The 26,361-nt window shown below is 40.0% G+C and overlaps 1 protein-coding gene across 10 annotated transcripts in view; it reads right to left on the bottom strand.

Moving 5' to 3' along the window:
* INVS (inversin) overlaps positions 1 to 26,361 on the bottom strand; it is a 121,125-nt gene that overhangs the window by 15,922 nt on the left and 78,842 nt on the right. For all 10 annotated transcript variants that reach the window (XR_004319362.1, XM_014559744.2, XM_032478080.1 and 7 more), the window contains 5 exons: positions 22,719 to 22,874; positions 22,108 to 22,337; positions 20,258 to 20,364; positions 13,782 to 13,994; positions 3,794 to 4,080 (listed from right to left, as the gene is read on the bottom strand). Coding sequence is in view for 9 of the 10 variants with exons in the window: in XM_014559744.2 (XP_014415230.2) it covers positions 3,794 to 4,080; positions 13,782 to 13,994; positions 20,258 to 20,364; positions 22,108 to 22,337; positions 22,719 to 22,874 (993 nt within the window). In the remaining variant the exon portion in view is untranslated. The remainder of the gene's footprint in view (positions 1 to 3,793; positions 4,081 to 13,781; positions 13,995 to 20,257; positions 20,365 to 22,107; positions 22,338 to 22,718; positions 22,875 to 26,361) is intronic.

Here is a 26,361-nt window from a genome sequence, read left to right as displayed (position 1 = left end):
CCCATCCTACTAACTAGGATTCAGTAAAACAATTATTTGCCTAAATATTTGGAGAGAGTTTTTTGGTTTTTGCTTTTAGAAGGGTGAGAAAGGCTTCTGCAGCCTTCCTGGAATGAAATTTGGCAGCATGTTTAAAGAAATTTACACAAAAATTCGTATGAAAAGCTATTTAGCTTGTATGTCCTACAATACAGGCATGATTAAACAAATCATGTTCTATTCATAATCTGATACAATACTAAGTAGCTACTAATATTTTTGTTGAAAACAAAGAAATGATTTAAGAAGATCTCAAAACAGGATGCCCACAATTTTCTGAATTAAAAAAAAAAAAGTTCTAGTAGAAGAATTTGTACAATTGTGTATTTGAAAATTAAGGAGACACCAGTTAGAATGGCCATCATTACGAAGTCCACAAGTAATAAATGCTGGAGAGGGTGTGGAGAAAAGGGAGCCCTCCTATACTGTTGGTGGGAATGTAGTTTGGTGCAGCTGTTATGGAAAACAGTATGGAGATTACTCAAAAAATTAAAAATAGACTTACCATATGATCCAGCAATCCCACTCCTGGGCATATATCCAGATGGAACTTTAATTCAAAAAGATACATGCACCCCAATGTTCATAGCAGCACTATATACAACAGCCAAGACATGGAAGCAACCTAAATGTCCATTGTCAGATGACTGGATAAAGAAGTTGCGGTATATTTATACAATGGGATACTACTCAGCCAGAAAAAAGAATAAAATGCCATTTGCAGCAAAATGGATGGACCTGGAAATTGTCATTCTAAGTGAAGTAAGCCAGAAGAAGAAAAATACCATATCATATCACTTATATGTGGAATCTAAAAAAAAAGGCAAATGAACTTATTTACAAAACAGAAACAGACTCATAGACACAGAAGACAGACTTGTTACCAGTCAGGGGAAGGGGATGGGAAGGGATAAATTGGGAGTTCAAGATTTGCAGATACTAACCACTGTATATAAAATAGATAAACAGCAAGTATATACTGTATAGCATAGGGAACTATATTCAATATCTTGTAGTAACTATAATGAAAAAGAATATGAAAACAATATATGCATGTATATGTATGAATTAACTATTATGCTGTACAACAGGAATTGACACAACATTGTAAACTAACTACATTTCAATAAAAAATATATAAAAATAAATTTTAAAAAAATTAAGGAGGATTTTAATTTTCTTCTTTGTTCTTTTCTCTGATTTTGATTTTTAGTGATGTACACTAAATAATTTTATAATTAGGAGAAAAATGTCATCTTCTGTTTAAAAGAACAGCAATTAGCATCAGTTAGGATGTGAGAAAGAACCTAAAATGGAATAAAAACAACAACAAATAAACTAATTTTATTACAAATAAATCAGGTAACCTCACTACAAGGTGGAGAAGAGAACTCACCCAAGTAACTTTGTAAAACCATATTCTGGCTGAGTATTGTTAAGACCAAGGATAAAAAGAAACGTATGTAAATACTGTGCTCTGGTTGGTAAATTTGCTTCTCACAAGGGTGTGGGTTAGCAATTCTGAAACTACTCTTATGTGCAGACCAGGACTGGTATTGAAGTACGTGTGTATATCATAGACAATGGGAGCCAGATCTCCCCCTGCTGGAGAAAACAAGCGAGCCGGTAACAACAGTAAAAGGTGGATGGCTCTTTATAATAAGGAAGTGCAGGAAAGCGCTGGGCGCACAGAGCAGGGAAACAAAGCCTCATTTAGTGGGAAGGTATGGCTGTAGAGAGAGGGAGCATGCACCCCGAGATGTGAAAAATAAGAGGCACTTTTTATCCATTTGGGTAAAGGGAATTTTATATGCAAAGGTCCCAAGCTAGGAAAGATCCTGAGGAAATATAATGTGGCTGTCACATCATGAGAGTCTAGTTAATGCCGGCTGAACGAATAAATGAATGCATGTATAACAAAGCATTAGACCATCCTTAGGTTTACACTGCTAATGCACTGTCACTGCATAAGTAGGCTATGGAATTATATTCCAGGTATGTTTGTGGTCATTCATGTACACTTTCATGTGGTTGTTCTTGGCTAGACCAGCAGTGTGATTTAGTAACAGCAGTTACCGAAGACTTACCATGAGTCATGGGCTTTGTAGCAAGTACTCTACATTAATGATTTTATTTCTATTTATAACTGCCTAGCAAGGTAGAGGGTAAGTAAACCCCCAGCCTACAGCTAAGGAAATTAACGTTCAGACAGACAGACTGAATTGTCCAAGCCCTGAATTAGGTTGACCATGAAATCCCATGGACTCTTTGGTCAAAGGTCAAAACTGTTTCCATAATAATACTAAGACATTATTTGCTTTTTTCACTGTGTTGGCATTTACCTAGATTTCTGGAGGGTTCTCACCATTCCCTAACTGATAAGAATGGCTCAATATGCTCAACTGCTTTGTGCAAATAATACAGCTTATGCTGAGTACCTGCGTTCCTTCTGGGAGTCTGGAATTTTGGCACACGCTGGGCAGAGGGTACTTACGTGACTGACCTTGATTAAAGTTCTGAAGTCCTACGTTTAGGTGTGCTTTCCCGGTAGATAAAGGTTGTTAATGTTCATTGCTGGAGGAAATAAGCATGGCCTATGTGACTCCCCCGGGAGGAGACACTTAGACGCTTTCACCTGCTTTCCTCCAGCCTTTGCTCCATGTGTCTTTTCCCTTTGCTGATTTTGCTTTGTATTCTTTTATTATAATAAATCATAGCTGTGAGTACAAATGTATTCTTGGTCTTATGAGTCCTCCCAGCAACTTACTGAACCTGGGGTGGTCTTGGGCACCCTTAACACACTAAGCAAAATCCATACATGATAAACTTTAAATCTATGCCAAGACATACCATATTAGACTAATGAAAACTAAAGACAGAGAAAAGCAGCCAGAGAGAAATGATATGTTACCTAGGAACATTACCAAGGAACACCAATTTGAATGACAGTGGCTTTCACATCTGAAACCTTGGAAGCCAGAAGGAAGTGGCGCAGTCTTCTTCAAGGGCTAAGAGGCCTGTTGCCGGTAAATTCTACATCTGGTTTCACAATTCTTCAGGGATGAAATAAAAACATTCTCAAAGGAAAACTCAAAATATTTGTTGCTAGCAGAACTGCCCTTAAATTTTGGCTAAGAAAGTTCTTCAAACCGAAAGGAAATGATGAAAGAAGGGATTTGGAGCACCAGGAAGGAAGATGAAACAGCAGAAAAACAGAAATAGGGGTACATAAACTAGACTCTCCTTTTCCCCATGAGTTTTATGTGAGAATATATTTGGTGATTGGGACAAAAACTGTAACAGCATTTGATACCCAATCAATGATATTTAAAAGTGAGGAAGGTAAAGTTACCTAAATGGAAGTGAGGTTTCCACACTTCACTCAAAGTGATAAAATGTTGATACGAGTAGACTAAGTCAACTTATATATATCATATATATCATATATAAGTATACTGTAATACTACCCATGTCATATATGTATTATAAAACTCAGAGCAACAACCACAAAAAACTATAGAAAAAGATGTACTGAAAAACACTATAAAGTAGTCAATATGGAATCCTGAAAGAAGTTCAAGTAACCTTCAGGAAGGAAGAAAAGAGAAACAGAGGAAATACAGAGAAAAGAAATAATGAAATGGCAGACTTAAGTGCTGACACAATTACCTTAAATGTAAATGGCCTAAACACATGAATCAAAAGAGCCCACAGTCCATGGGTAAGTATCGAACAACAAACGCAACACACTTACCATTCGGCTTTCTGGGGTCTGTTTTCTGCAGGTCTAGGGAAGGATGCTGTTCCTTCTGGGGGGCTCTGCTTGGAGACCCTCTGCCTGAAGACCGTCCGCAGGCTTTCCGCTCAGGGCCCTGGGCTGTGTCACTGCAGGGAGGCTGCTTGCTGGGGGCCCAGCTTTGCCCGCGGGGCTCAGCCTGGGCACTGAGCAGACAAGGAGGGGCTTGGGGTCTGCAGGCATCTGGGCTCAGCCTTCCCTTCTGCTGCTCCGCCTCTCTCCGCTTGTTTTCTTCTTCTCTCTTCCTGGGAGCAACAGCAAGGGGGAAGAGGAAAAAATTCTGTTACCTGTTCAAGTGTTCCTCAGTGGGATTTAAATTTTAAAAGGAGCTACTACAATACAGGGGGGATTTGGAAATTTGCAGTTTCCACAATTTCACAATTTCCTGTCTTTTACCCATGTCTTATAGCTCAAAAAATGATGGAGCTGGAAAGAATCCTACAGATCAACCTGTGCCCGGCTGAGACACATCAGGTAATCACAGAACTTTCTGCTGAGACAACACAATCCCAAGGTGTGTGTGCCCCAAGATTGTGTGTGATCCCTGGAGCTACCTGTTGTTACACCCTTTTCTCTCCTATTCCAGAAAGCACATCAGGATGCAATAGAGAATAAAAGTCATAGGATAACCTTGAATCTTCTCTATTTATTAAAAAGACTACTGACAAACCTTAATGATTATATGAAAAAATTACAAAGCACCTCCCAACTGCTTATAACACACCTGTAGTTGTAATACTGCCCGCAAGAGCTCTAGCTAGTGGGTCAAACCCACTTATCTTGAAGATGAGGTCCAGAAGGTAGGATGGTTTTCAAAAAGTCATACACAAGTAGCTGGTGGCTAAGCTGAAACCTTTGGGTAGCAACAGAACAGAAGAGGGCTGGCCAGGGGAGGTCAGGACTAGAAATGAGTGGTGGTTGATATAGATGGGTCCAAGGTGGCCCAGGTCCAGAAACGGGCGTGGTGCTTGAGGACAAAGGGGCTAAGTTAAGGAAAGGATTTGCTTGACTGATGCCATTAATTTGTAGGGATTGCCAAGGGTAAAAAAAGGGAAGAAAACTAACATTTTCTGAGCCTCTCCTGTGCTGGGCACTGATGATACAGTAATGAGGACCAGAGAACTCAGTCCTCCCTTGAAGAACCTCCTACCCAGAGGGGGACAACTAGGACAACAAAGACCTAACATATAATGGAAGAAATATTATAATAGCGTGCTTGCACAGAGGAATTAGTGATTAATTTTGTGGAGGAATCCGGAAGAAAGTCTCAATTGTTGATTCTCAAAGGTGTGTAGGAGTTTGCCAGGCAGATAGTTGGGAATGAGGATGTTAGTCCGAGGGAGTAGTTTGGGCAAAGGCAAATAATATGGAAAAACAGGCCGGTATTGCTTCTTTTGATCTTTAAACAGTGCTTGCTATACACAGCAGCACCCAATATATTTGCTGCTCAGGAAGACAGAAAAGCCTTTAGATCTGTGATCCTCATACTTCAGTGAACTGGGATTTCCTGAGATCTTGTTAAAATCTAGATTCTGATTCACCAGGCCTGGGGTGTGGCTCAAGAGTCTGCATTTCTTTTTTTTTTTTCCTCTTAATAAATTGGAGTAGAGTTGATTTATAGTTTTAAGATTCTGCATTTCTAACAAGCACTCAGGTCATACAGGTGTTCCCGGTCCTCTGACTACACCCTGAGTAGTAAGGCTTCAGAGAACAGGAAAGTCTTGTGTGGATTGTTAACTCTACCACTTTGGGTTGGGAAACTGAGTCTCCCCCATGACACCAGCTTTGTGGACGGCCTCCCATGCTCATACACGCTTTTTTATAAGCAGCCTGACCAGTTGCAGGGCTAAGATACCAGACATGACGCAAGAGCTGAGGCAGAGACCCCAAGTCCCTCAAGAAGTCAAAGAATTCAGATTTCCACAGACTGTGCAATTTAAAGCCAAGCTTATTTAGATCTCAAGGGACACGGAAGCCCCAGATGACAGATACCTGAGTTATACTCTAAAGCCTTGTCAACTTATCTTCCCCTTTGGAAGGTCTTTTGTCCTGTGTGGTGAAGCCCCTGATCTGAGGTCCAAGCTTGCTCCTCTGATCGTCCTTCATGGAGTCCCATCCCAGAGAAGGACGCCAGATGGGCTGTGCTGACTCCTGCCCAGCTCAAGTGTTTTCACCAGAGTCTGGTCTTCTGCTGTGCTTTGCCAACTGCGGACACTTGTGTGTGCTGATGCAACGACAGGTGAGCTGGACGGCCTGTCGTCATCAGTGCTGAGATTCATGTGGATGCTAGCAGGTGCCATTTCAGTGTGCTCTGTCTGGGAGAAAGCTGCTTTTTGGAAGAAGGTAGAAGCATCTGGGTGGTGGAAGTGCTGCTAATTGATCTAACTGCCTTGCTCCCGGCAGGCAGAGGGAGTGATGCTCTTCGTACTGGCCCTGAGAAGCCAAACCACTTTAAGAGAATACTGGTCCTCCAGACAGACACATGTGTGTGGTTGTCTGTCTTGGCATCTGCATGGATATCACTGCCATCGGGAGGGGCTTTGAGGTGATAACCTAGACTCTGTTATTCGAGCAGTCATTTCCCTTTTCTTTAGGAAACCAAACAGCTTTCCTTTTCAACTCCAAGAAACCACTGTGCAATCAGCTTCTGGGCCAACCCTGTCCCTGCAGGCCCTTTCTGGGCTTCCACAAAGGCAGCCACAGGACAAACAGGGGATCTCAGCCTTTCAGAGTGATCAGATGTCCAGAAAGCAAGAGAGTTCTGCCTCCTGAAAAATTCTTGGAGGGGGAGGTTTGCAAGGGGTTTTTTTTTTTCATTTTGGTAGAGCTCAGTAAGCTGATTCGGGAGGAAGAATGTAATCGTGAGAATATATAATTACACCTCAGGTGATGAATAGAAGAAATTAATGTTTTTCTAAAAACTGATGCATTTCGCATTAAAAATAACTGCCAGGTGGCGCCCAGCCCACAACTGTGCAGTTCTCCAGAGCTGTGGTTCTTGATGTAAAGGAAATGATCACTGAGGAAAAGGCAGTGAGATAAGAATGGGAAATTATGCATAACCCGCATCCTGTCTTATCTACGCTGCTGCCCTGAAACAGAAAGCAACAACCACCACCACGACCCCCCCCCACACACACAGGACACAGCTCCAGAGAGGAGCACATGATCCCACGTGTGTGTGTGTGTATGTGTGTGTGTGTGTGTGCGTGTGTTCCTGGGCAGAAAGATCCAGAACCACTGCTTCTAGTCTAAGAATTTGAAGGAAACTCAGTTTACTGAGGGCTCTGCTCTTACCTGGTAAATAAGGACACTGAGGCAGAGAGCTGAGTGACTTACCCCAGGCTACATGGTAAACTAGACACAGGGCTGAGCTGGGCCTCAGCGGCTTTATTTCTTCCTGTAAAATTCATCTCTATGACAAAATTATTTTTCAAAATTTCACTCAATCTTCTTGCTTCATTTAAAAAATGAATTGGGTCATAAGAAGAAAGTGGTAACATCACATCAAAGTAACCATTAACAGCATTTCAAGCTGGCTTCTAGTGTAGCTTTTATTCCTACACTCTTAGACTCAAGAAATGTCCTAAAATTTAAGTGTTTTCCTCCTAACTAATTTTTTACAGAATGTCAAAGATCTTTAATTTTCATAGTGGGTCATGCTATACATTTGACCTATTTTTATAAAGTTTAGGAAACAAATACAAGAAGAAGAACCAACGTTATTCTGGTTTACACAAAAATTTAAAGAGAAAAAAAAAATTCTGTCCGTGACATATCAAGTAACATTTTAGCATAAAATTTATTAAGGTGGCAGAATCTTAATACATAAAATAGTCTCACATTTTCCTCTCCTTTTTTTTTTTTTCTATTACATTGAGGGAAATCATCCGGACAACAGCTTTTGCTGGGCTACCAATTAGTCTGAAGGGTATTGTCTTTTCTAGAGCAACTTTTGCAGCTCCCCAGAGGCTTACAGTATAAGAAGATGAGAACACCAACTGGGGATCAGATCTTTAACATCTGCCTCGGGTCCTGTGCAGCACAAGGTGAAGAGGATCTCCAAATGATGGGCTGAAGGCATGGGTGCTGTTCCACCCAGGGAGGAAAAGACCCGAGGCTGGTGCAAATCTCTGAAGGGCAGTTGTGGGGCAAAGATATACCCTGGAGCCCTCCCAAACCAGATCTAAGACCCAAGGATGGGGACTTCTACAAATTAGTAGCCGAGATGTCAACTGTACAAAAAAGGCCAATAAGAAACCAAGGGATCAAAAGATTGATGTGCAGAGACCCAGATCAAGGGCAGTAACTTCAACAACTTGAATGTCCTACGGCTTCAGCGTCTCCTCACTGGATCTGTCCGATTGCACACTATGGCACAGACCTGCCTCTGGGCCTGCGAAGTTTTTTGAGTCCTGGGAGTTGATGGGTTTTTTTTTTCCCTACTCCATTATGTGGCTTCCACAGAGTGTTGTATTTGTCCAGTTCTAACTAGAAGAAATGAATTCTATCAGACACTGCAGAAATTTAAAGCAGGCTCATTCCCATTCCATGAGTATTCAAGTTGCCAATTGCCTTGAATACAAGACTATGAGAGGTTTGAGAGATGTGATTTAAATGGTTTCCACAGAAAAGGGAAGTCAGGTTAGTGTGCCCTGCTGTTGTACCGATTTAACCCAGCTTTGCCCCAATGCCATTCCTGTTCATGGTCCTGGTACAGGAATGGGGTAAACTAATTTTCTTAATTTTCTCAAGGATTTAGGAGAATATTGGTGTGCTCTGTTATGTGAGCTTTGATAGCAGTAAGAAGATTTTTACTGAACTATGTTACAGAATTGATGCTGGAGGCTTGGTACCACTTTCTTAGCAATCACTGGAAACAATCTTGCACAACTGAGTAAGCACTGGGTTAGGACAAAAGCTGACTTGAGGGCCTGGTTCTGCCACCAACAGTTACATATTGGGTGTAAGTCACAAAAAAGAAGCAGGGCTGTTCCATGCTGGCCTATCAGATGAGTGCTGGCATCGGGAGGGCGCCTCTAACATAAGGGGGGCTGCTAGGATGATCTGCCTGAACCAAGCAATGGTAGGAACCCTGGCTTAGGGTATGGCTGAGATTCCTGTGCCAACTATCTCTCCTACTAGCTGTGGGACTTCAGGCAAATTAACCTCTCTGTGTTATTTTCCCATGTATGAAATGAGATTACAGATAGCTGCCTTGTCTACTTTATTGGGTTATTGTATGGATTTAATATATAAGAATTTTGTAAGCTATAAAGCACTATGTCAATATAAGTAATCAACATTACTTTTTGGGTGTTTGTTTGTTTGTTTGTTTTATTTTGGGGGAAGTAATTAGATTTATTTATTTACTTATTTATTTCTTAATGGAGGTGCTGGGGACTGAATCCAGGACCTCTTGCACGCTAAGCACACCCTCTAGCACTGAGCTATACCCTCCCTCCTCATCATTACTGTTATTAACAGGTAAAGCTGTTAAGATAAGCTGTGACTGGATCTGGTTAGAAGTGAAGAAGTCTTGGTGTGGCATGAGTGTGTTGCCATCTGCGTCTAATGATATTTGCAAAAAATGCTCAACTCCTTTTTCTCTGGAAGCCACTTGATCACATCTCTCGTGGGTCTTGTATTCATGGCAATGGTGACCTGAATAACCATGAAATGGGTAAGAGCCTGCCTATTTGTGCAGTATCCGACAGAATTAATTTCTTGTCAAAACTGAGCAAATACCACTCTCCAGGAAAGCCACATAGCGAGGTCTAATGTTCAAGTCTATGCAGTGGTGAACCCCTTTGCTCTTACCTTTCTTTTAAAAATCATAAACCTGTCAAATGATAATCTGCTCATTATAAATACAGAGGGAGGTGGAAAACCAAACGCACAAATATGTAAGTGCCAGTGTGCGTTGTGAGGATAAATGGTACATCAATGTGTTTGCTGCGTGAGTAAGGCAAGCAAGTTAAAGTGGTACCCTTACAGAGACTGAAGGAGACCTTAGAGAGGACCTGGTCCAGCCCTTCCATTTGAAAAAGAGGGAAACTAAGGCCCAGAATGATGACTGACTCACATAAGGCCTTAGACCCACTGTAGGAGTAGTTATTGAACATTCATTATTAAATTCTTACTACATATCAAGGACTCTAAGGCACTAGAAGTATGGAGGTACATAATACAATCCCTGCTCTCAAGGAATTGACAATCTCCTGGGGAATCAGACCCACACACTCCTACAGAGCGTGAGTTCTAGATGTGATGCTGCTGAAACAGAGGTATCTTCGCAGAGCTATGGGAGGAAGTGGGAGACTAAACTGGAAGAGGAAAAAATGGCTACATAGAAATGATGTCAAAATGAGAAAAGAGGGAAGTGAAAGAAGGGTATTTAAGGCAGACGGGAGAACATAGTTCTCACAGAATCTTTGACGTGGAAGAGATCTGAGAGACCAGCTCTTTACATAATTTAAAAAATTCCTTATATATTATCCTGGAGAGATGATAATTCAATTTCTGCTGGAACATTTCCAGTGAGAGGAAACTGATTACCCCACAAGAGAGAAAAGGTCTAGCTCTAACCTTTTCAGCTGGTATTGCATGGTACTTGGGGTGGGGGGCCTGTCAGATTCTATCTCTTCATTGTCACTGAATAATAGGCTTAGTAATAGTTGGTCTTTAACTTCCTCTCAAGGGAATAAGAAAATGTCATGCATTTTAGGACCTCTGACTTACAGAATGTGAGAGCTGGGAGGAACCTCAGATATCATTTAATCCAATTTTTAAAAAATCTTTCTATGACTCATGGACCCTCTTGGAGAAGGTGATAAAAATCTATAGATCTTTTCTTCTTCCCTCTAATGCATATATGCTCATGACACACACAATAGTGCCTCCAGTTTCAGGGCATTCACGGAGCCCCAGAGCCCATCCTGGATTAAGAAATCTTCTTTTCATTCTACTGATGAGAAACTGAGGTTCAGAAAAGTGGAATGACGTGGAAGAGAATCATGGAAGTGATTCCCCATGGATCAGATCTCCATATGAGCAGAAGACTCAGACCTCTGGGTCAACCCTGAAGAAAGGCATTGACAAACTGAGGGTATTCGGGGAACAGCTGTCAGAGGATCTATTATAAGGTGAAAAGGAGAGCTGGGGTAGGAGTACGAGTGTCATGAGCCCTTTCTTTAATTGTCTGAAAGTTGATTTATGGAAAAGGACTGACACTTCTCTCTTTTGCTTCAAGGGGTAGCTCAAGACCAAAAAGTAGAAAAGAACTTCTGTCAGACAGAACTGTCCACTAATGAAATGTGCTGCTTGAGAGGCACAGAAATCCTTGTCACCTGACCTTTTGAGGACACAGAACAACCTCCTGTGGAAGGGACTTTAGCATCACAAGTTTGAACTCGGCCACCCAAACTGGACTTGATTATATAACTCTAAGAGACACACTCAGTCCCATACACTCACCAGAAAGAAGCTCAGGTCTCCTGAGAGTGTGGTGTGTAAGGAAGGTGGTAAGTGAGGGAGTGAAGAAAGTTCAGGATGGCTAAGACCTCGAGTGTGAGGGGTGGGAGGGTGGTACTGGTGCAGAGAAATGAGACTTGGAGATAGAAGGGTAAGTAAAACGTGGAAGCATCATGGATGGCATTCAAGAATGACAGCCTGTACAGAGGAGTGGGACAGAAGAATAGAAGCAAAGGACACTTCAGAAGAGGAATCGGCAGATCAGTGGTGGCAACACTGGCAGGGAAGTCAGGAGGTGAGACGAGAGACAGGTTGTGATGATGAGTTGTAGGTTTCACATAGTGAGACTGAAGTGACAGTGACAACAGGACATGCAGTGGAAATGTCCAATGATCTGACATGTTGGCAGGTAACAAAAGGACAGCAAAGTGGAAATGCCCAGCAGGTCACGGATGATTTGGGATTAGAGTTTCGGGAGGTCAAGATGTGAGAGAGGTGAAGGGGTTATCTACAGAGATGAAGTAATTTAAGTTTTAAGAGTAAGATATATTTTCAAGGAAAAAAGCAGAGCATGAATAGAAGTCTAAGGAGTTAGTCTGCAGGGCTGACCTCAGTGTGGAGACGGTATAGTTAAAAAGTTTTGAGAAGGAAGAGTTCAGAGAGTTAGAGGAGACTTGAGATTAGAGAGTGAAATAGAAACCTAGCAAAAAGGAAGTTTCAAGGAAGAAGAGTGATCAACATAAATACAGTCTTATTTTAGTGTGCATTCAATTCTGTGCTTTGGCAGGTAAATTACAGCAATGTTCATGCCAGCAACAACACAGGAGGTGCGGTATGAGTTATAAAGTGCTTTTAAATGGATTATAGGTATTTCCTAAATAGTATTTTCTCAAAAAAAAGCCTTAGAAAATATGACTAAAACTCTCTCTCCCAATTCCTCTATCGGCAAAATAGAATTCACTTTACGTTCAATCAGTTCCTTTCACATCCTTACTTTAAGGAAGGTGATTTCCACCATCCTAACGTGAGAGACGGGGAAAGGTTTCTCTCCTTCCTTCCTTTTGGGGGACGTACCAAGCCAGTCCCATCGCCTTTGAGGAGTCCCACCTCATATTCAGGCAGGTGGGATATGACTTCACATTCTGAAAACAGACTCTCACACATTAAACTGGAGTGTATAGAAACTTCAGTAGTTGGAAATACAATATTCCTTCCCTGGCAGAGAATATTTACTTGCAACTCAGGATAACTTGTCACATGCGTTACCTACTTACAAGTGTCACTCACATGTAGAGAAATTTTATGAGAAGGCTGCAAAAAGAGGCATGTAGTGGTTTTTAGGTTAATACTGGACTCTCTGGTAATAAGAGAAGAGAAGAGAGCCTCATTTAGAGACCAGCACAAAATAATACTCCCTAGGATGCCACCTACTTTGGTAACTTCAGAGTCACAGAAAATGATGTGTTTCTGTCATCTTGTGTACTGAAGGCTGACGTGATGGTTAGCATTCCTGTTCATAGTGGTATTTAACTTCCCACTGACATGGTTTATCCTGCCTTTTATTATTATTTTTAACCATTATTTATTACACTTATGCTTCCCCCTTGTGGGCAAGATATGGTAGGATTCAGGAGTTGGAAGGACTCAAGATTTATTCAAGATACAGCCAGGAAGCTATCCCTCAAGAATCTGCCTGTCATCTGCATCTTTATCATTAGAGGTTTTGGTATTCTAGCTGCCAACACAATACTCTCTTGCTATTTAAAATACTCAACACAAGTATCACAGAAAAGGCAAACCAAAGTGTGATCTGAAATCAATCACTTACGGTCAAATAACCACGATGTATAGTAGGCACAAGACTATTCTGCACATTATGTATCACTATCCAAAGAAGTGTGAGGTCCTCGAAGCAAATGCTTTGCTTTTAGTCACTATTTTCTCCTTAGGCTCAAGGCAAGAGTTTTGTATGTGCAGTAAGAATTCAATCACTATTTCTTGAATAAATTACATAACTTAGTGCCCATTTGTTAGGGAGTATCTGGGGGAGAGCAAGTTGTTTATACAAGTTGGTTGCTTTAATCAAATCAAAACTAGACTTAGATTAGTCTAGTGAAAGCAGGAGAGATGTTGGTGTAAGTTTCTTTTGGAAAAACAGGAAAGGTAAGAGGACCAGTCATCCCTTCGTAGCCTCCTGTGGGTAACACTCCCACCCCTAACTGCTTGCCATGGGTGGGTGTGGCAGTGGCTTGTCCCTGGGTTGGAACATCCAGGACTAAACAGAGGAACACCCACCCAGGAGAGCTCACAACTGTATCCTTTGTGGTAGCCTCAGTCCTCTGAAGGACTGGTGAGCAGAGGTGGGAAGGTGCCGTGGGTACGGGGACCACGTTTATTTCAGACTCTCCCACTACACCGCCCCTCCATGCTGACTCTGAGCTGTGTGGACACCGTCTCCAGAGCTCACACTTACTTGGCAGCAGCATCCTTTCTCAGCTGTTCATGCTTCATGAGGAGATTTTTCCGGTCCCGGAAAGCTTTTCTGACCTTGTACCCTTTGTAGACAGCTTGGATTTTGAAGGCAGCGATGTCCTGTATGGCTGCGATGGACAGGGCGCCGTGTTCCAACATGAACTGGATCACTTCATGGCGCTCACCAAGCAAAGCGTAATCAAGCGGGGTGTACCTGAAGCAGGGAGATTTTTTTTTAAGTGTTGGAAGGTTATTCAAGGCACAGTTAAACTGGCACGATCATGCAACAGAAGGAAACCTCATTCTAAGATGTGCAATATTCCTCAGGCAAAGCTACCTTCCGTACTGCTGTTCCTTTTCTCTCTGAGGGGTACAGAACAAGGGGGAAGCTGGGGTCAGGCGCTTTGTGCTGCTGACCACATCGATTCCTGAGTTTTGCTCGTTGGTTCACAAACTGGGGGCTATGAGAACACACAATTATTTTTCTTCTTCCTCATGTTCCAAGTAATTCCTTGCTCCTATCTTAAAAGGCACTGCAAATAATATTCTGTGAGATTCGTAAGTCTGAGCCCATGATTACTGACAGTTAGTGCTTATAAAATGAAAAATGTACCTCTGAATGGAGAGATTTAGGGTGTGATAAGGACGGCCCTTTAAATCACTTCAGAAAGGATAGATTATTAAATAGTGTTGGGACAATTGGGTAGCCATCTAGGAAAAAAAAAGATTCTTATATCACATTTTACTCTAAGATAAATCCTAGATGAAGCAAAAATCTAAACTTTTTTTAAAAAAGGAAGCCATGGAAGTACTAGAAGAAATTATGGAAGACTTAAAAAAACACCAATAACAGAGATAAAAGATAGTTCCCCAAACAGGAAATACTAATGGCTCCTGATTTTTCCTCGGTTGAAAACAATCAATTCCATCCACAGAGGACAGGCCATCCATGTCAAGTCACCTGTATAATACAGCCATTACTGTGGTATATGAATAAATACGGAACAATTTCCAGGACGACTTGTTAAGTGAAGGAAAAGAGAAAAAAGTAAGCAACAGAAAAGCATTATGGCGTGCTCCATTTGTATGAAAATAGATTATATCCCTGTGTGCTTATCTGTGTAAAATACATCTTTCGAAGTTTCCCAAGAAACTGGTGATGGTGATGCCTCTGGGGAGGAAGCCAGTTGTCTCAGAGGAAGAAGGTAGGAGGTTTCACTTTAGTTTTACTGAACACCTGTCTATGCATTTCAGTTTTGTACACTGTGTGTGCCCTTTTGATAAATAGATTATTTTAGAAAAAATGGGTATTATTGTCACATAGATTATATATTTGAATCCCACTGACTACTTTCTAGATGTGTGATTTTAGGCAGATTCCTTTTAAAAAATATACTTTTTCTATTTTTGGAAATCTAAAACAAATTGGATAAATACACAGAAGAAAATAACAGTCATCTACACTCCCACTCTCAGAATTAACCACTGCTAAAAATGCTTTCTTTTTTTTTACAGAAAAAGATTATTTTGTAAAAATGACACATTGCTTAAGAAATCAAACAATGAAAAAAGTACAAAATTTAAGTAACCCTCTGGCCCGCAAATTCTAGCATCTACCAATGGTAACGAAGACTGTCACTTCCTAACCAAATTACTTGTGTTTCTAAGCCCCACCTTTCCTCATCATGGACTTGGCATGAGGAGAGAATGAAGTAATAAATGTGAAGAAGACCGCAGTGTGCCCGGCAAGAAGGAAGCGGTTAATAAATGTCAGCTGTGACTGTCATTATTACAGGACCTACACGGCAGCATGGCGGTTGATTCCACAGTTGCTTATCAGGAATATTATTTCCAAAGGACCCAAACTAGTATTTATGACCCCTGACCCCATCCTTCCTGGGGTGACTGTTACTGAGCCAGAGCAGTCAGAGGTGCTGGGAGGAACGAATCAACTGATATATGAGGCAGAAAAATGATGATTATATGGATGCATGCATGATTAGACACAGAAAATCATCCAATGATTACAGAAAAGAAATTATCTCTTTTCAAAACTCACCTAATAGTCACGGTAAGACATAAAAGGAAGAGCTTTTCAGTATAGGCAAATGGTATTTTGGTCACTTCAGTAAGGAAACTCTGAATTCAGAACGAAGTCCCAAAGGCTAAAATTAAGGAACCCTCATTTTAGAACAGCTCGATCTGCCACTACTATTAGAGACCAGAAGGCCATAAGGTAGGTAAGGCCTTTATAAACTTTAAAACAGTATTTAAATGTAAATAGCATGTTGTAAATTCAGAAGAACTTTTACAAATTTCACTATATATTCTAAAATGCCTTTCATGACTATGCTTTCTCCAATAGAAAAAAGTCTTCTGTGTCACAGAACCACACAATAGTAGAGATGAACTGAATTTGAGGTTTAGTTTAACACCTTCATTTCATAAATGAATACAGACCCAGAAAGATGAAGTAACTTGCTGAAGGTTATATAACTTGCAGAATTTAGACTGGAACTAAGATCAAATGACTCTCTGTTCAGTAATCCTTCCATAATTCATCTCTCAATTATTGAACATGTATGTCTCGTATAGAATGAAACTGCTTCTAAATCAACATGCAAATAACATGTATTTTTAGCAAGCTTGATCATTTTTTCTATAATTATTAATATGTCATATCTTTCACTTAATATATAAGCAGGATTATCAAACTATGATTTATGAAAGTGTGGCCCAAATTACGCCTTTACTTACAAATAGGACAAAGAGATGGGGGAGGGTATAGCTCAGCGGTAGAGTGCCTGCCTAGCATGCACAAGGTCCTGGGTTCAATCCCCAGTATCTACACTAAAAAAGATAAATAAATTAAAGAATTTAATTACATCCTCACCACCACCCCCCAATTTTTTTTTAATTTTATATTTTAAATTTAAAAAAAAATTTAAAAAGTAGGACAAAAAGATATAGCATGGGCATAATACACCCTAAAGAATGCTGAGCTGGGAGTCAGCAGACCTGTGTGACCCTGGGCATTCTCTTCACTTCTCTGAGATTCTGTTTCCTCATCTGTAAAAGGTGAAAGGAAGGAGAGAAGAACTAGATCTTTCAGGCTGCTTGTGGATGGAAAATTGCATTTCAAGTATTTTAAATATTTTTATTATGAGAAACTTCAAGCACAAACAAAAGCAGAGAGAACAGCATCATAACACTTTATATATTCATTACCCAAATTTAATAATTAGCAAAACTTTTGCCACACTTCCTTCATCCACCCCCTCCCTTTTTACTTTTGCTGAAGTATTTTAAAGCAGAATCCCGGAACCCCTATCATTTACTCTCTCTGCATTTTAGATTCATCTATAAATAATGTGACATAACCACAATGTCACTGTATTAACAAAATTAATGGGAATTCCTTAGTAAGATCTAATGCCCACTCTAAATACAAATTTTTCCCAATTTTCTCAAAAATGTCTTTTTTTTTTTTTTTTTTTTACAATTCGTTTATTCAAATTACAATTGTGGATTTGAACTGGGAGACACAATCCAAATACCTAGCAAGGTTTTAAGACTGAAGTCTGACACACCTAGGGTTTAAGCAACTGACCATGTTGTGATTATTACTACCGAATCTTTCTTCACCCCAAATTCGATTTAAAAACATTCAAGTGCTGTGAATATTCCCATCAATGTCAGAGTGTGGCTGTCAGTTAGTTATTGACTGAAAGCCAGCAGTAGTTGGCAAAAATTATGTCCATACAGTGCACATCAAGTGGTTTGTGTCAACGCATGAGAAGTAAAAATTAGCGCTACCTTGATGGTAACCAGTCAAGAAACAATGTAGATAAAGACAAGAGATAAGACACAAGTGCATCTGCCACGTGGGAATGGTCTGATGGAATGAGGAGAATGCCTAAACTGGAACGTCAATAAGCATAAAAGGCAGTGCCAAGTCCTGACACCTGTACATCAGGCACGTTGCTGATGAAACAATAAAGGAGACTGGGATATTGTCACCGTCTCTTTTCATCGGCAGACCAGCAAGTGCAGGTAGGAGGATTTTTCCTTAGGTCTTTCGGTCTGTAGTAAATATATGTTTACTCCAGGAGGCAATAAACACCTTAATTTATACGCTTACTTAGGTAGGTCTGAAGTTCAAAGCTTAGTATATAAATGGGAATTGAATTACAAAAAAAATTTTTAATTTTTTCCTAAAAAACAGCAGTCAGGCAATAACACCGTTATAGAATGAATCCTTTACAGGGGTAAATTGTCACTAATTCTTAGGATTCTTAATCACTCTCTTTTGTTTGTTTGTTTGTTTTTTAGGGCTTCAAAGGGAGAAACCTTGGGAACCCTCACATATCTGCTTTAATGTCAAAACCGCAGCTCTGAGAATTTTGCTTGGCCTTTCAGTTTCCTTAAATGTCTAAATGCCTTATCTTCAAGTCTTTTGTTTTGAAATTGTCATTTGACTATAATAGAGAGAGTCAGTTCTCTATATAGTCACTTACAAAGTAAGACCTACTAATCTGCTTTATCTAAATCTGCATGTGGTCTAAGAATTCTAGAAGTTTCTAACACAGGTATGCAGCACGGCGATGCTGCTGGGAGCCTGTAAACACCGATTTGACAAGGCAACAGTTACTTACTGAGCATCTACTTCATAAAAAGCACTGTGAGCAATACAGAGACAACCATGATTTCAGGAGATCTCTGCTAACAGGGAAGACAGATTACATAAAATTGTTATAAAGTGAACCGTGCTCAGTGCTATAAAAATTCACAGTGTAGGGACAGTATTTGGGACACATGACTGTGGGATCAGGACAATCTTCTTAGGTGAGACTGTGTTTGAATCGAGGAATGACATGATTAACAGTTACATTAGCAATATGATTTAGAAAGGCTACTTTGGAAGCCGATGAATTGAATGAAGGAAAGATCAAAGGAAGGAAAACAAGTGAGGAGACGTTGCAACAGTCCCAGAAGGAGTCAAAGAGGGTACGATTTAGACAGCAGTGCTGGAAATGAAGAGGAGGTGCGAGTGTGAACCGAGGAGAGGTAGTGAGGCTGAAATGGAGACTGAGAGCCTTCCAGCACCCAGGTGACTGCCGACGCCTTGGTGCTCAGTCGGATCACTAAAGGAGACAGGCTGAGAGAAGGGACCCGGTCCTTGAAGAATGTTTATATTTAAAAAATTTAAAAATGCAAGAGGAACCAAAAGAGATGGAGGAGGCACAGACACAATTAGAAGAGAATCAGGAAAATATACTGTCACAGAAGCTTTGAGAAGATCCAGTGTCAATAAGGTAAAGAAGAGGAGTCAACAGAACCAGGAGATGCACAAAGGCCAACGACAGTGGGCAGAGAAGACATCAGATGATTCACCAACTAGGAGTATGCCAGTGACCATTCACACGCAGATCTCAGTCTAAACATGAGGATGGCAGCGGGGCTGCAAAGGCATGAATGGTGAGTGTGAGGAAATGGAGGCAGAGAGGCGGTGTGAGAGAAAGAAGCCTTTACAGGCAAAGAAGGCAAACTGCAGAAAAAAGAGAACAGAAAAAAACAGATGGAGGGTATAACTAATGGGGAGGGGTTCTGAAAGAAGGGGAAAAGATGACAGGGTCGGTCCCATGTTTCCTCAGACAGTGGGGCCTAGAGCAAGTCCCTCCTTCCCTATAGTCTCTCACCTCCTGACACAAAGAAAGAACTGAGTGGCTAAGAGGGTGGGGACGGTGTCAGAGCAGGGGCTGTTTTAATCAGAGCATCCAGGACCAATGAAAACTACAGACCTGGGCTGGGACGGGGGTGGGGGGGACTCAGGTACTGAAATCTGATTACCATCTTAGCTGTTACCTACAAATTACTGGACTCTTCCTAGATCTAAGACCACCACGAATCTCTCCTGCTTAGACTTCACAATGTGTCTAGTCCTTTTTACTGGGCTCAGGCCCTTGGACAACAACCCTGGCTAACTCTGTGGATCCCACACTATTCAAGAAATCTGTATTTAGACTAAAATTCCTAACTTTCATCTCAGACACTCCTTATTTTTTCATGCTATACAGTGGCACCTCTGTTCACTAATTGATAAAATCCTCTTTATCAAGAGAAACTTCTTGAATATATGACACATTCTGCTGGCCTACCTAAATTCCTAGTCCTGGTCAGTCAGGACTCCCCTGACTTTATGCTAGCCACAAGTCAGAAGAAGGCCTAAATTTCCTCGTCTATAAAATATCAGCTTTCCCTCAGAAATGTCTGAAGTTCTGAATAGCTTTAAGAGCCCATGATTCTAAATCAACACTGTGTGGAATGTTTGTTCTTTTCTTCTGGTTCAGGATGTCTTAGGGTAGTGTTTCCTTGTCAGTATACTTATTTCTAAACCAGCCTCTAAACTTGAGACTTTTTAACATGCAAGAAGGATGTGAGATGAACAACAATACACTCTTTTTATCAACAACTTACCGCTCTTCATTGTTTTCCATTTGATTAGGGAAAGCAGCAAAGTCTAGTAGTAATTTAATGGCATCAAGGTATCCATTGTTACAGGACCAGTGCAAAGCTGTCCTTCCCTACAAGCATAAACAAAATCCAAGCACATCTGGAGTAGGTATTTTTGGACACATGGTTATTTATGCTAACTCAAACATATAAACATTTCCCCCAAATTGCTTAATTAGAAAAAAGGAAAATGTTAAGTATACAGTGGAGAAAATAGGCTGTATCTTAACCAAGTGATCAAAATCTTCTACGTTAATAGGCATAATATGATCCCAGAGGTGACACATAAGTAGGTTCAACATCACTTCTATAATTTTCCAACCCAAAATACAAAACTTGAATATAATTATGAGGAATCATTAGGCAAACCCAAATTGAGTGAAATTCTAGAAAATAAATGGCCGGTATTCTTAAAAAAGTTCAATGTTATGAAAGATAAAAAAGGCATGAAGCACTGCTAGAGATAAAAGTGGTTTCACAGGGTTAAAGGAGCCAAAGAGGAAGATATCACAATCCTAGATCTGTATGCACCTGATGGCATAGCTTCCAAATATAGAGGATGAAAACTGACTAAATTAAAATGGGAGATAGTCAAATCCATAATCACAGTGGGAGATTTTAAACTCATATTTTACAATAGTTGATAGAACAAATAGATAAAAGAGTGGTAAAGATACAGAAGGTGTGAACAACACAATGTAAAATTTGAACTAAGTGATAATGTATATAAAACATATGGAACAATGACAAAATTAGTACTCTTCTTAAGTGTACATAGAACATGGACCAAAATCAACCATATGCTGGGACATAAGAAAGCCTCAAAAGAATTTGAAAGATTAAAATAATTCAGAGTATATTTTTTGACTGCAGTAAAATTTAAGCTACAAATCAGTGTGGTAGGCAGAACAAGGCACCCCCTCGCAGAGATATCTACATCCTAATCTCTGGAATCTCTAACTATATAATATTATATGAAAAGGGAGAATTAAGGTTGAAGATGTAATTAAGGTTGCTAACGAGCTGAACTTGAGTTGCAGAGATTATCCTGCATTATCCAGATAGGTCCAATGTAATCACAGGGGTCCTTGTAAGTGAAAAATGGAGGCAGAAGGGTGAATGTCAGAGTGACGCAGTGTGAGAAGACTTGGCCAGTCATTGCTAGATTTGAAGATGGAGGAATAAGGGAAGCTTCTAGAAGCTGGAAAAGTCAAGGGAACAGGTTTTTCCCTAGAACCTCCAAAGTTGAGGTTACAGTAATAGTTTGGATACTGCCCCCAACACTCCGGCACTGTTGTCGCCTTAGGGTAACTATTTAAGCTCCATGAGCATCAATTTCCTCATCTGTCAAGTGGGGATGATAATAGTAACTACTTTATAGACTTGCTGTGAGGGCTGAATGAGTTATTAAGCAGAAAGCTCTTAGAACTTTTCAATATTAAGCCTCATGATTATGAAAAAGATGACATATCAAATGAAAAAAATAATGGTGATAATTTTAAATGAACAAAACAAAATGTGGTTTGTAAAATCATACATATATATATATACATATATACAAATGCTATGAATACAGGTTTTATAAAAGTTATAAAATTATTCCCATTCTATATTATGACTTTTTAAAATTATATATGGATCTAGAGGCAAGGACTAGAAGGAAACATAGACAAATAAAAATCATTTTTAATTAACAGATTTGTGAGTGATCTCTTCATTTGATAAACTGTTGTTTTACTTAATTTTACTTAACAAGGAAGCAATACTCTAAACACTTTACAGCAAAAAATATAGAAAAGACCCAGAATTTCTACCTCTTTGTCTTGAATGTTAGGGTCTGCATTGTTTTCCATGAGCACCGCCATGCAGTTGATATACCCCCCATAGGCAGCACACTGCAACGGGGTTCTTCCCGCGTAATCCTGCACATTCGGGTTGATCTTATTTTCTATCAATATCTGGCAAACATCAGCATTTCCTCCAAGCGCTGCCCAATGCAGAAGAGAATGCCCATCTTGGTCAACTAGATCTACTCTTGCTCCACCTGAAAAAGCAGAAGTATAATGGGAATGTCTAACAAAGAGAGCAAGTCTCAAAAAGAAGAGACTTTAAAAAATAGAACAGTCCTTTAAATGCAGCTGCCTCAGTGTGTATCATCTACTTCAGATTTTTACAAGTCCATAAGTTGGTCAGGGTAGGGATCCTTTTCCTTTTACATAAAATGAAGTTGAGGATCAGGCAGGAGCAATGACTTTCCCCAGATCGAACAACTACCAACAGGTGGAGCTAGGAGCAGGCCTGGTGCCACGTGCTCTTTCTCCCTCCCTCCACCCAGGCGGTGATGTAAAGCTGTTATTTCAGAGGGCGAACGCAAGAAATCCTACCTTTTTAAAGTGCCTTATTAGGAGCACTCCTAATAACTAACCTTTAATGAGGGTCTGAATCACATCTTTGTGTCCCATCTCACAGGCTCGGAAAAGTGGAGTATGTTTCATGACATCAGTAGCATCGACTTGAGCGTTATTTTCCAATAATAACTTCACGGTGCTGACATGGCCGGAAAGGGCAGCAGCATGTAAAGCTACAAAGGAAGCAAAAGAAAGAACTCTTTAATAACAGCTTTACCTTTTTATTAACCTAACTGCGTATCTTTTCCTCTTTTTATTTTCCCATCATTTTGGCTAAGTGCAGTTTAGTCTTCAGTATTCTCTATTTTTCACTTTTATAGATTTCCATCTTCCTTTCCATTCACATATATTACTCACATTTTCCCCCTTTCCTTCTACCTGTCTCATCTCACTGTTTTCTTCCTTTCCATCCTGTTGGTCTGAAATCTCAGTTACTCTTGGTCTGTTGGTCCTCTTCTCAATGACTACTTTATTATCTTTTCCTCTTTCTAAGAGAGTAAGAGAACGATGACAAAGAGAAATGATTTGAATGATGCAGGCAATTCTGCCCACCAGCCCACTCAATTAGTTTAAGCCCCAAAGGGGTTGTGTAATGGGAGGTGTCAATCTACTGTTCCTTCTGTTGGTCGCCCCTGATGTTCCTGCGGTTGGTCTGTGTACCCACATGGTACTGAGAGTGGGCGTATCTTACTGCATTGAGAGCATGTTTCATACAACATGGCTCTAAATGCAAGCCAGCTATGTCCCTGGGGCCCAATTTAAAAGATATCATTTCAACATCGGAGAAAAATTTGAGATGAAGTGTGGTCTCCTCTCTGATAAGGGGTTTGAAAGAGGAATTTTGACCATGTATGAGTATCATGTTACACTGATCCCTGCCTATATTATTCCACTGTAGTGCTTATGCCATCATTCTTTAGATTGCTCTTTAAATTCTATTTAATTCATCACTCTCTAAATTCTGCTGAATTTTTTCAGGATAACTGTCTAGAAGCCTGGGCCAGCTCTTTCCAGTATTATGGCTCTATACTGCCTACGACAATGTTTCTCTCATAAAGTGTGATCCATGGACCAAACCTGGGATGCCTATAGAAATGCAGATTCCTGGGGGTTTGTTGAGAAGCTATTGTTGGCTGGGTACTAATGTAATGTTGGTAATTCAGCTGGGAACAAAATAGCTAAGGTTATATTCTAGTAGAAGAAGCAAAACAAAACAAAACACAAAATCAATACACATTTAAGTATTAGATGGTGATGGGTGGTGTAATTAAAGAAATAAAAAATATTTTGATATGTACAGTGACCAGAAGACTACTTTTGATTGGTGGTTAGGGAAAGCCTTACTAAAGAGATGACATTTATGTTGAGATTAAATCATAAAAAAGAGACAGCAATGCAAAGACCTCAAGGAGAGTAGTCTGGACAAAGAACAATTAGTACAAGGGTAGGAGTGAATCCATGTGTTTCAGGAAGTCAAGGAAGCTGCAGCACAATGAGTGAGAGGGAGGGAAGTCAGAAAGGTAGAAAAGGATGGACTATAAATGGCCACACAGGTCAGAGGGATGGAAGACACTGAAGGGCTTCAAGTAGGTGAGTGATACTTGACTGATGCTTTAAACTGACCACTCTAGCTGTTTTGAAGAGAATGCATTGTGGTAAATTAGAATATAAGCAGGAGGCCAGTTAACATTATTGCAGTAGACTGGGTGAAAATGGAGATGGCCTGACCTAGGGTGGCAGGAGTGCAGATGGAGAGAATCAGAAAGATTTAGAATATATTGTGGAGGTGGAGTCAACAGGACTTGTTGACAGGATTTGATGTAGGACCTCTAGATAGTGCGGGAACACCCCTAGTAATTCTTATGCATACTTGAGTTTGAAAAGCCTGACCTAAATGGCTGAATGCTAGTCTGGCCTAGATAAGATTCAGATGGATGTGAGAGACTTCATCTATCTGAAGCGTGTCATGTGGAAGAGAACATAGAGTGGCTCATTCAGTTTGACAGATTTTGGCTCAGTATAAGGAAAAGCATCCTAATGGAAAGAGATTAAGATGGAAGTAATGGGTTCTCTGTATTGGAGCTGTTCAATCAGAGGCTGAAAGATACTGGTGAGATGTTTCTGGTGAAAAATATTGGTGAGAATGTTGTAAAACAGATCAAGGCATGATATATCTGTGATAGTTCAGTAATTTTCACATTTTAAGAGCATAAGAATGTTTTTTCCCTCCCAAATGAAATTTGATAAACACCCAGTATATAAAATAGTCAAGAGCTGAGTGGTTCTGACTAAAGTAGGGGTAGAGGGTTACCCACTTAAGCATCCACCCGGTCAGCAACACTTCAGGTACCTCTAAAGGAATCTGCTGTTCTGAAGAACATGGTTTGGAAGACTCTGCACTAGATTTAATTTGAAGATACTTTTTAATTCTGAAATTCTATGATTGTGTAATACAGCATCAAGTACGCAATAGACTCCTCAGATAAATATCAACGTCAAATTGAAAAAAAGACAAAATTTCAAATAAGCAAAACTTAGAATTAACGATCTTATTAAAGGAAATTCCCTATTTCTGACTATTATCATTTACTTTATTTTAAAGCAATCTTAGACTTAACTGTTGTTGCTCTTTCTTTGAATAGGTACCACAAGTTTATATAGGAGCTTTAAAAATTATTTTTAATAGCTATGTTACAAACATTTTCAAACATATTCAAAAGTAAAGGCAATAGTCCAGTGAACTCAACAAAGCCATCATGTAGCTTCAACAATTACCAATGCATGGCTAATCTTGTTTCATCTAACTGCTAGCCATTCCCCCCACTTCTGATTTTTTTTAAGAAAATTCTAGAGTCATATCCTTCCATTTGTGAATTTGTGAATATTTTATTAACTATGTCTGAAAGACAAGGATTCTTTTTTAAAACACAACCCTGTATCAGTCAGAATCCAACCAGGAGACAGAAACCATATTCATTCTAGATTGTTTGACAGAGAGAATTCAATATAAAGAATTGCTAGCTAGGTACTAAAGAACTGAAAAAGCAAAAAGGGAGCACTAAGGTATCACAGAGGCAGTAAACGCAGAAAACAGCTAGCAATTCTAAGATTAAGGAACAAAAGGAAGAGGATGGAATTTTAAAACCTTAAAAGCTTAGAAGAGGCACCCTACAGAGCTGAAACTCAGACCTCTGAGGAGGGGCTCTGCTGGGCTCTTGCTGGGGTCTCTGAGGAAGATGCTCTTTGGCTGGTACTGTGAGTGTTGGAAAACCTGCAAAGTGAAATTAACTATTGCCACTGGAACAAGCTATCACTCTTCTGTTGAATAAGATTTACTAGGGTAATGCTCACAGGAACAGGAAACAAAGACAAGAATAGGAAGCAAACAAGATGCAATCACCTGTTTCTCTTCAGCTTCCCAGTCTCTCTCTACTGTCCCCTATGGGTGACTCCCCTGCTGACAAAGGGGGACTGTGGTTAGCAGAACCCCAGCCCCAGCAATGCAAAGAAAGGATAGTCCCATTTTCATACCTAACAAGTATTAACAAAGGCTTTGTAAGATCAAATATCCAGAGAGTGTTAACATTTTCCTAATAGCTTTCTAATTTAAAAAGTTGATTTATTTGAATCAAGATCCAAATAATATCCATATATTGCTAT

The sequence above is a fragment of the Camelus ferus genome, chromosome 4 (assembly GCF_009834535.1).
Source record: "Camelus ferus isolate YT-003-E chromosome 4, BCGSAC_Cfer_1.0, whole genome shotgun sequence".
NCBI lineage: Eukaryota > Metazoa > Chordata > Mammalia > Artiodactyla > Camelidae > Camelus > Camelus ferus.
The sequence above is the reverse complement of the archived record's forward strand: the minus strand, read 5'-3'. Positions and strand labels throughout refer to the sequence as shown.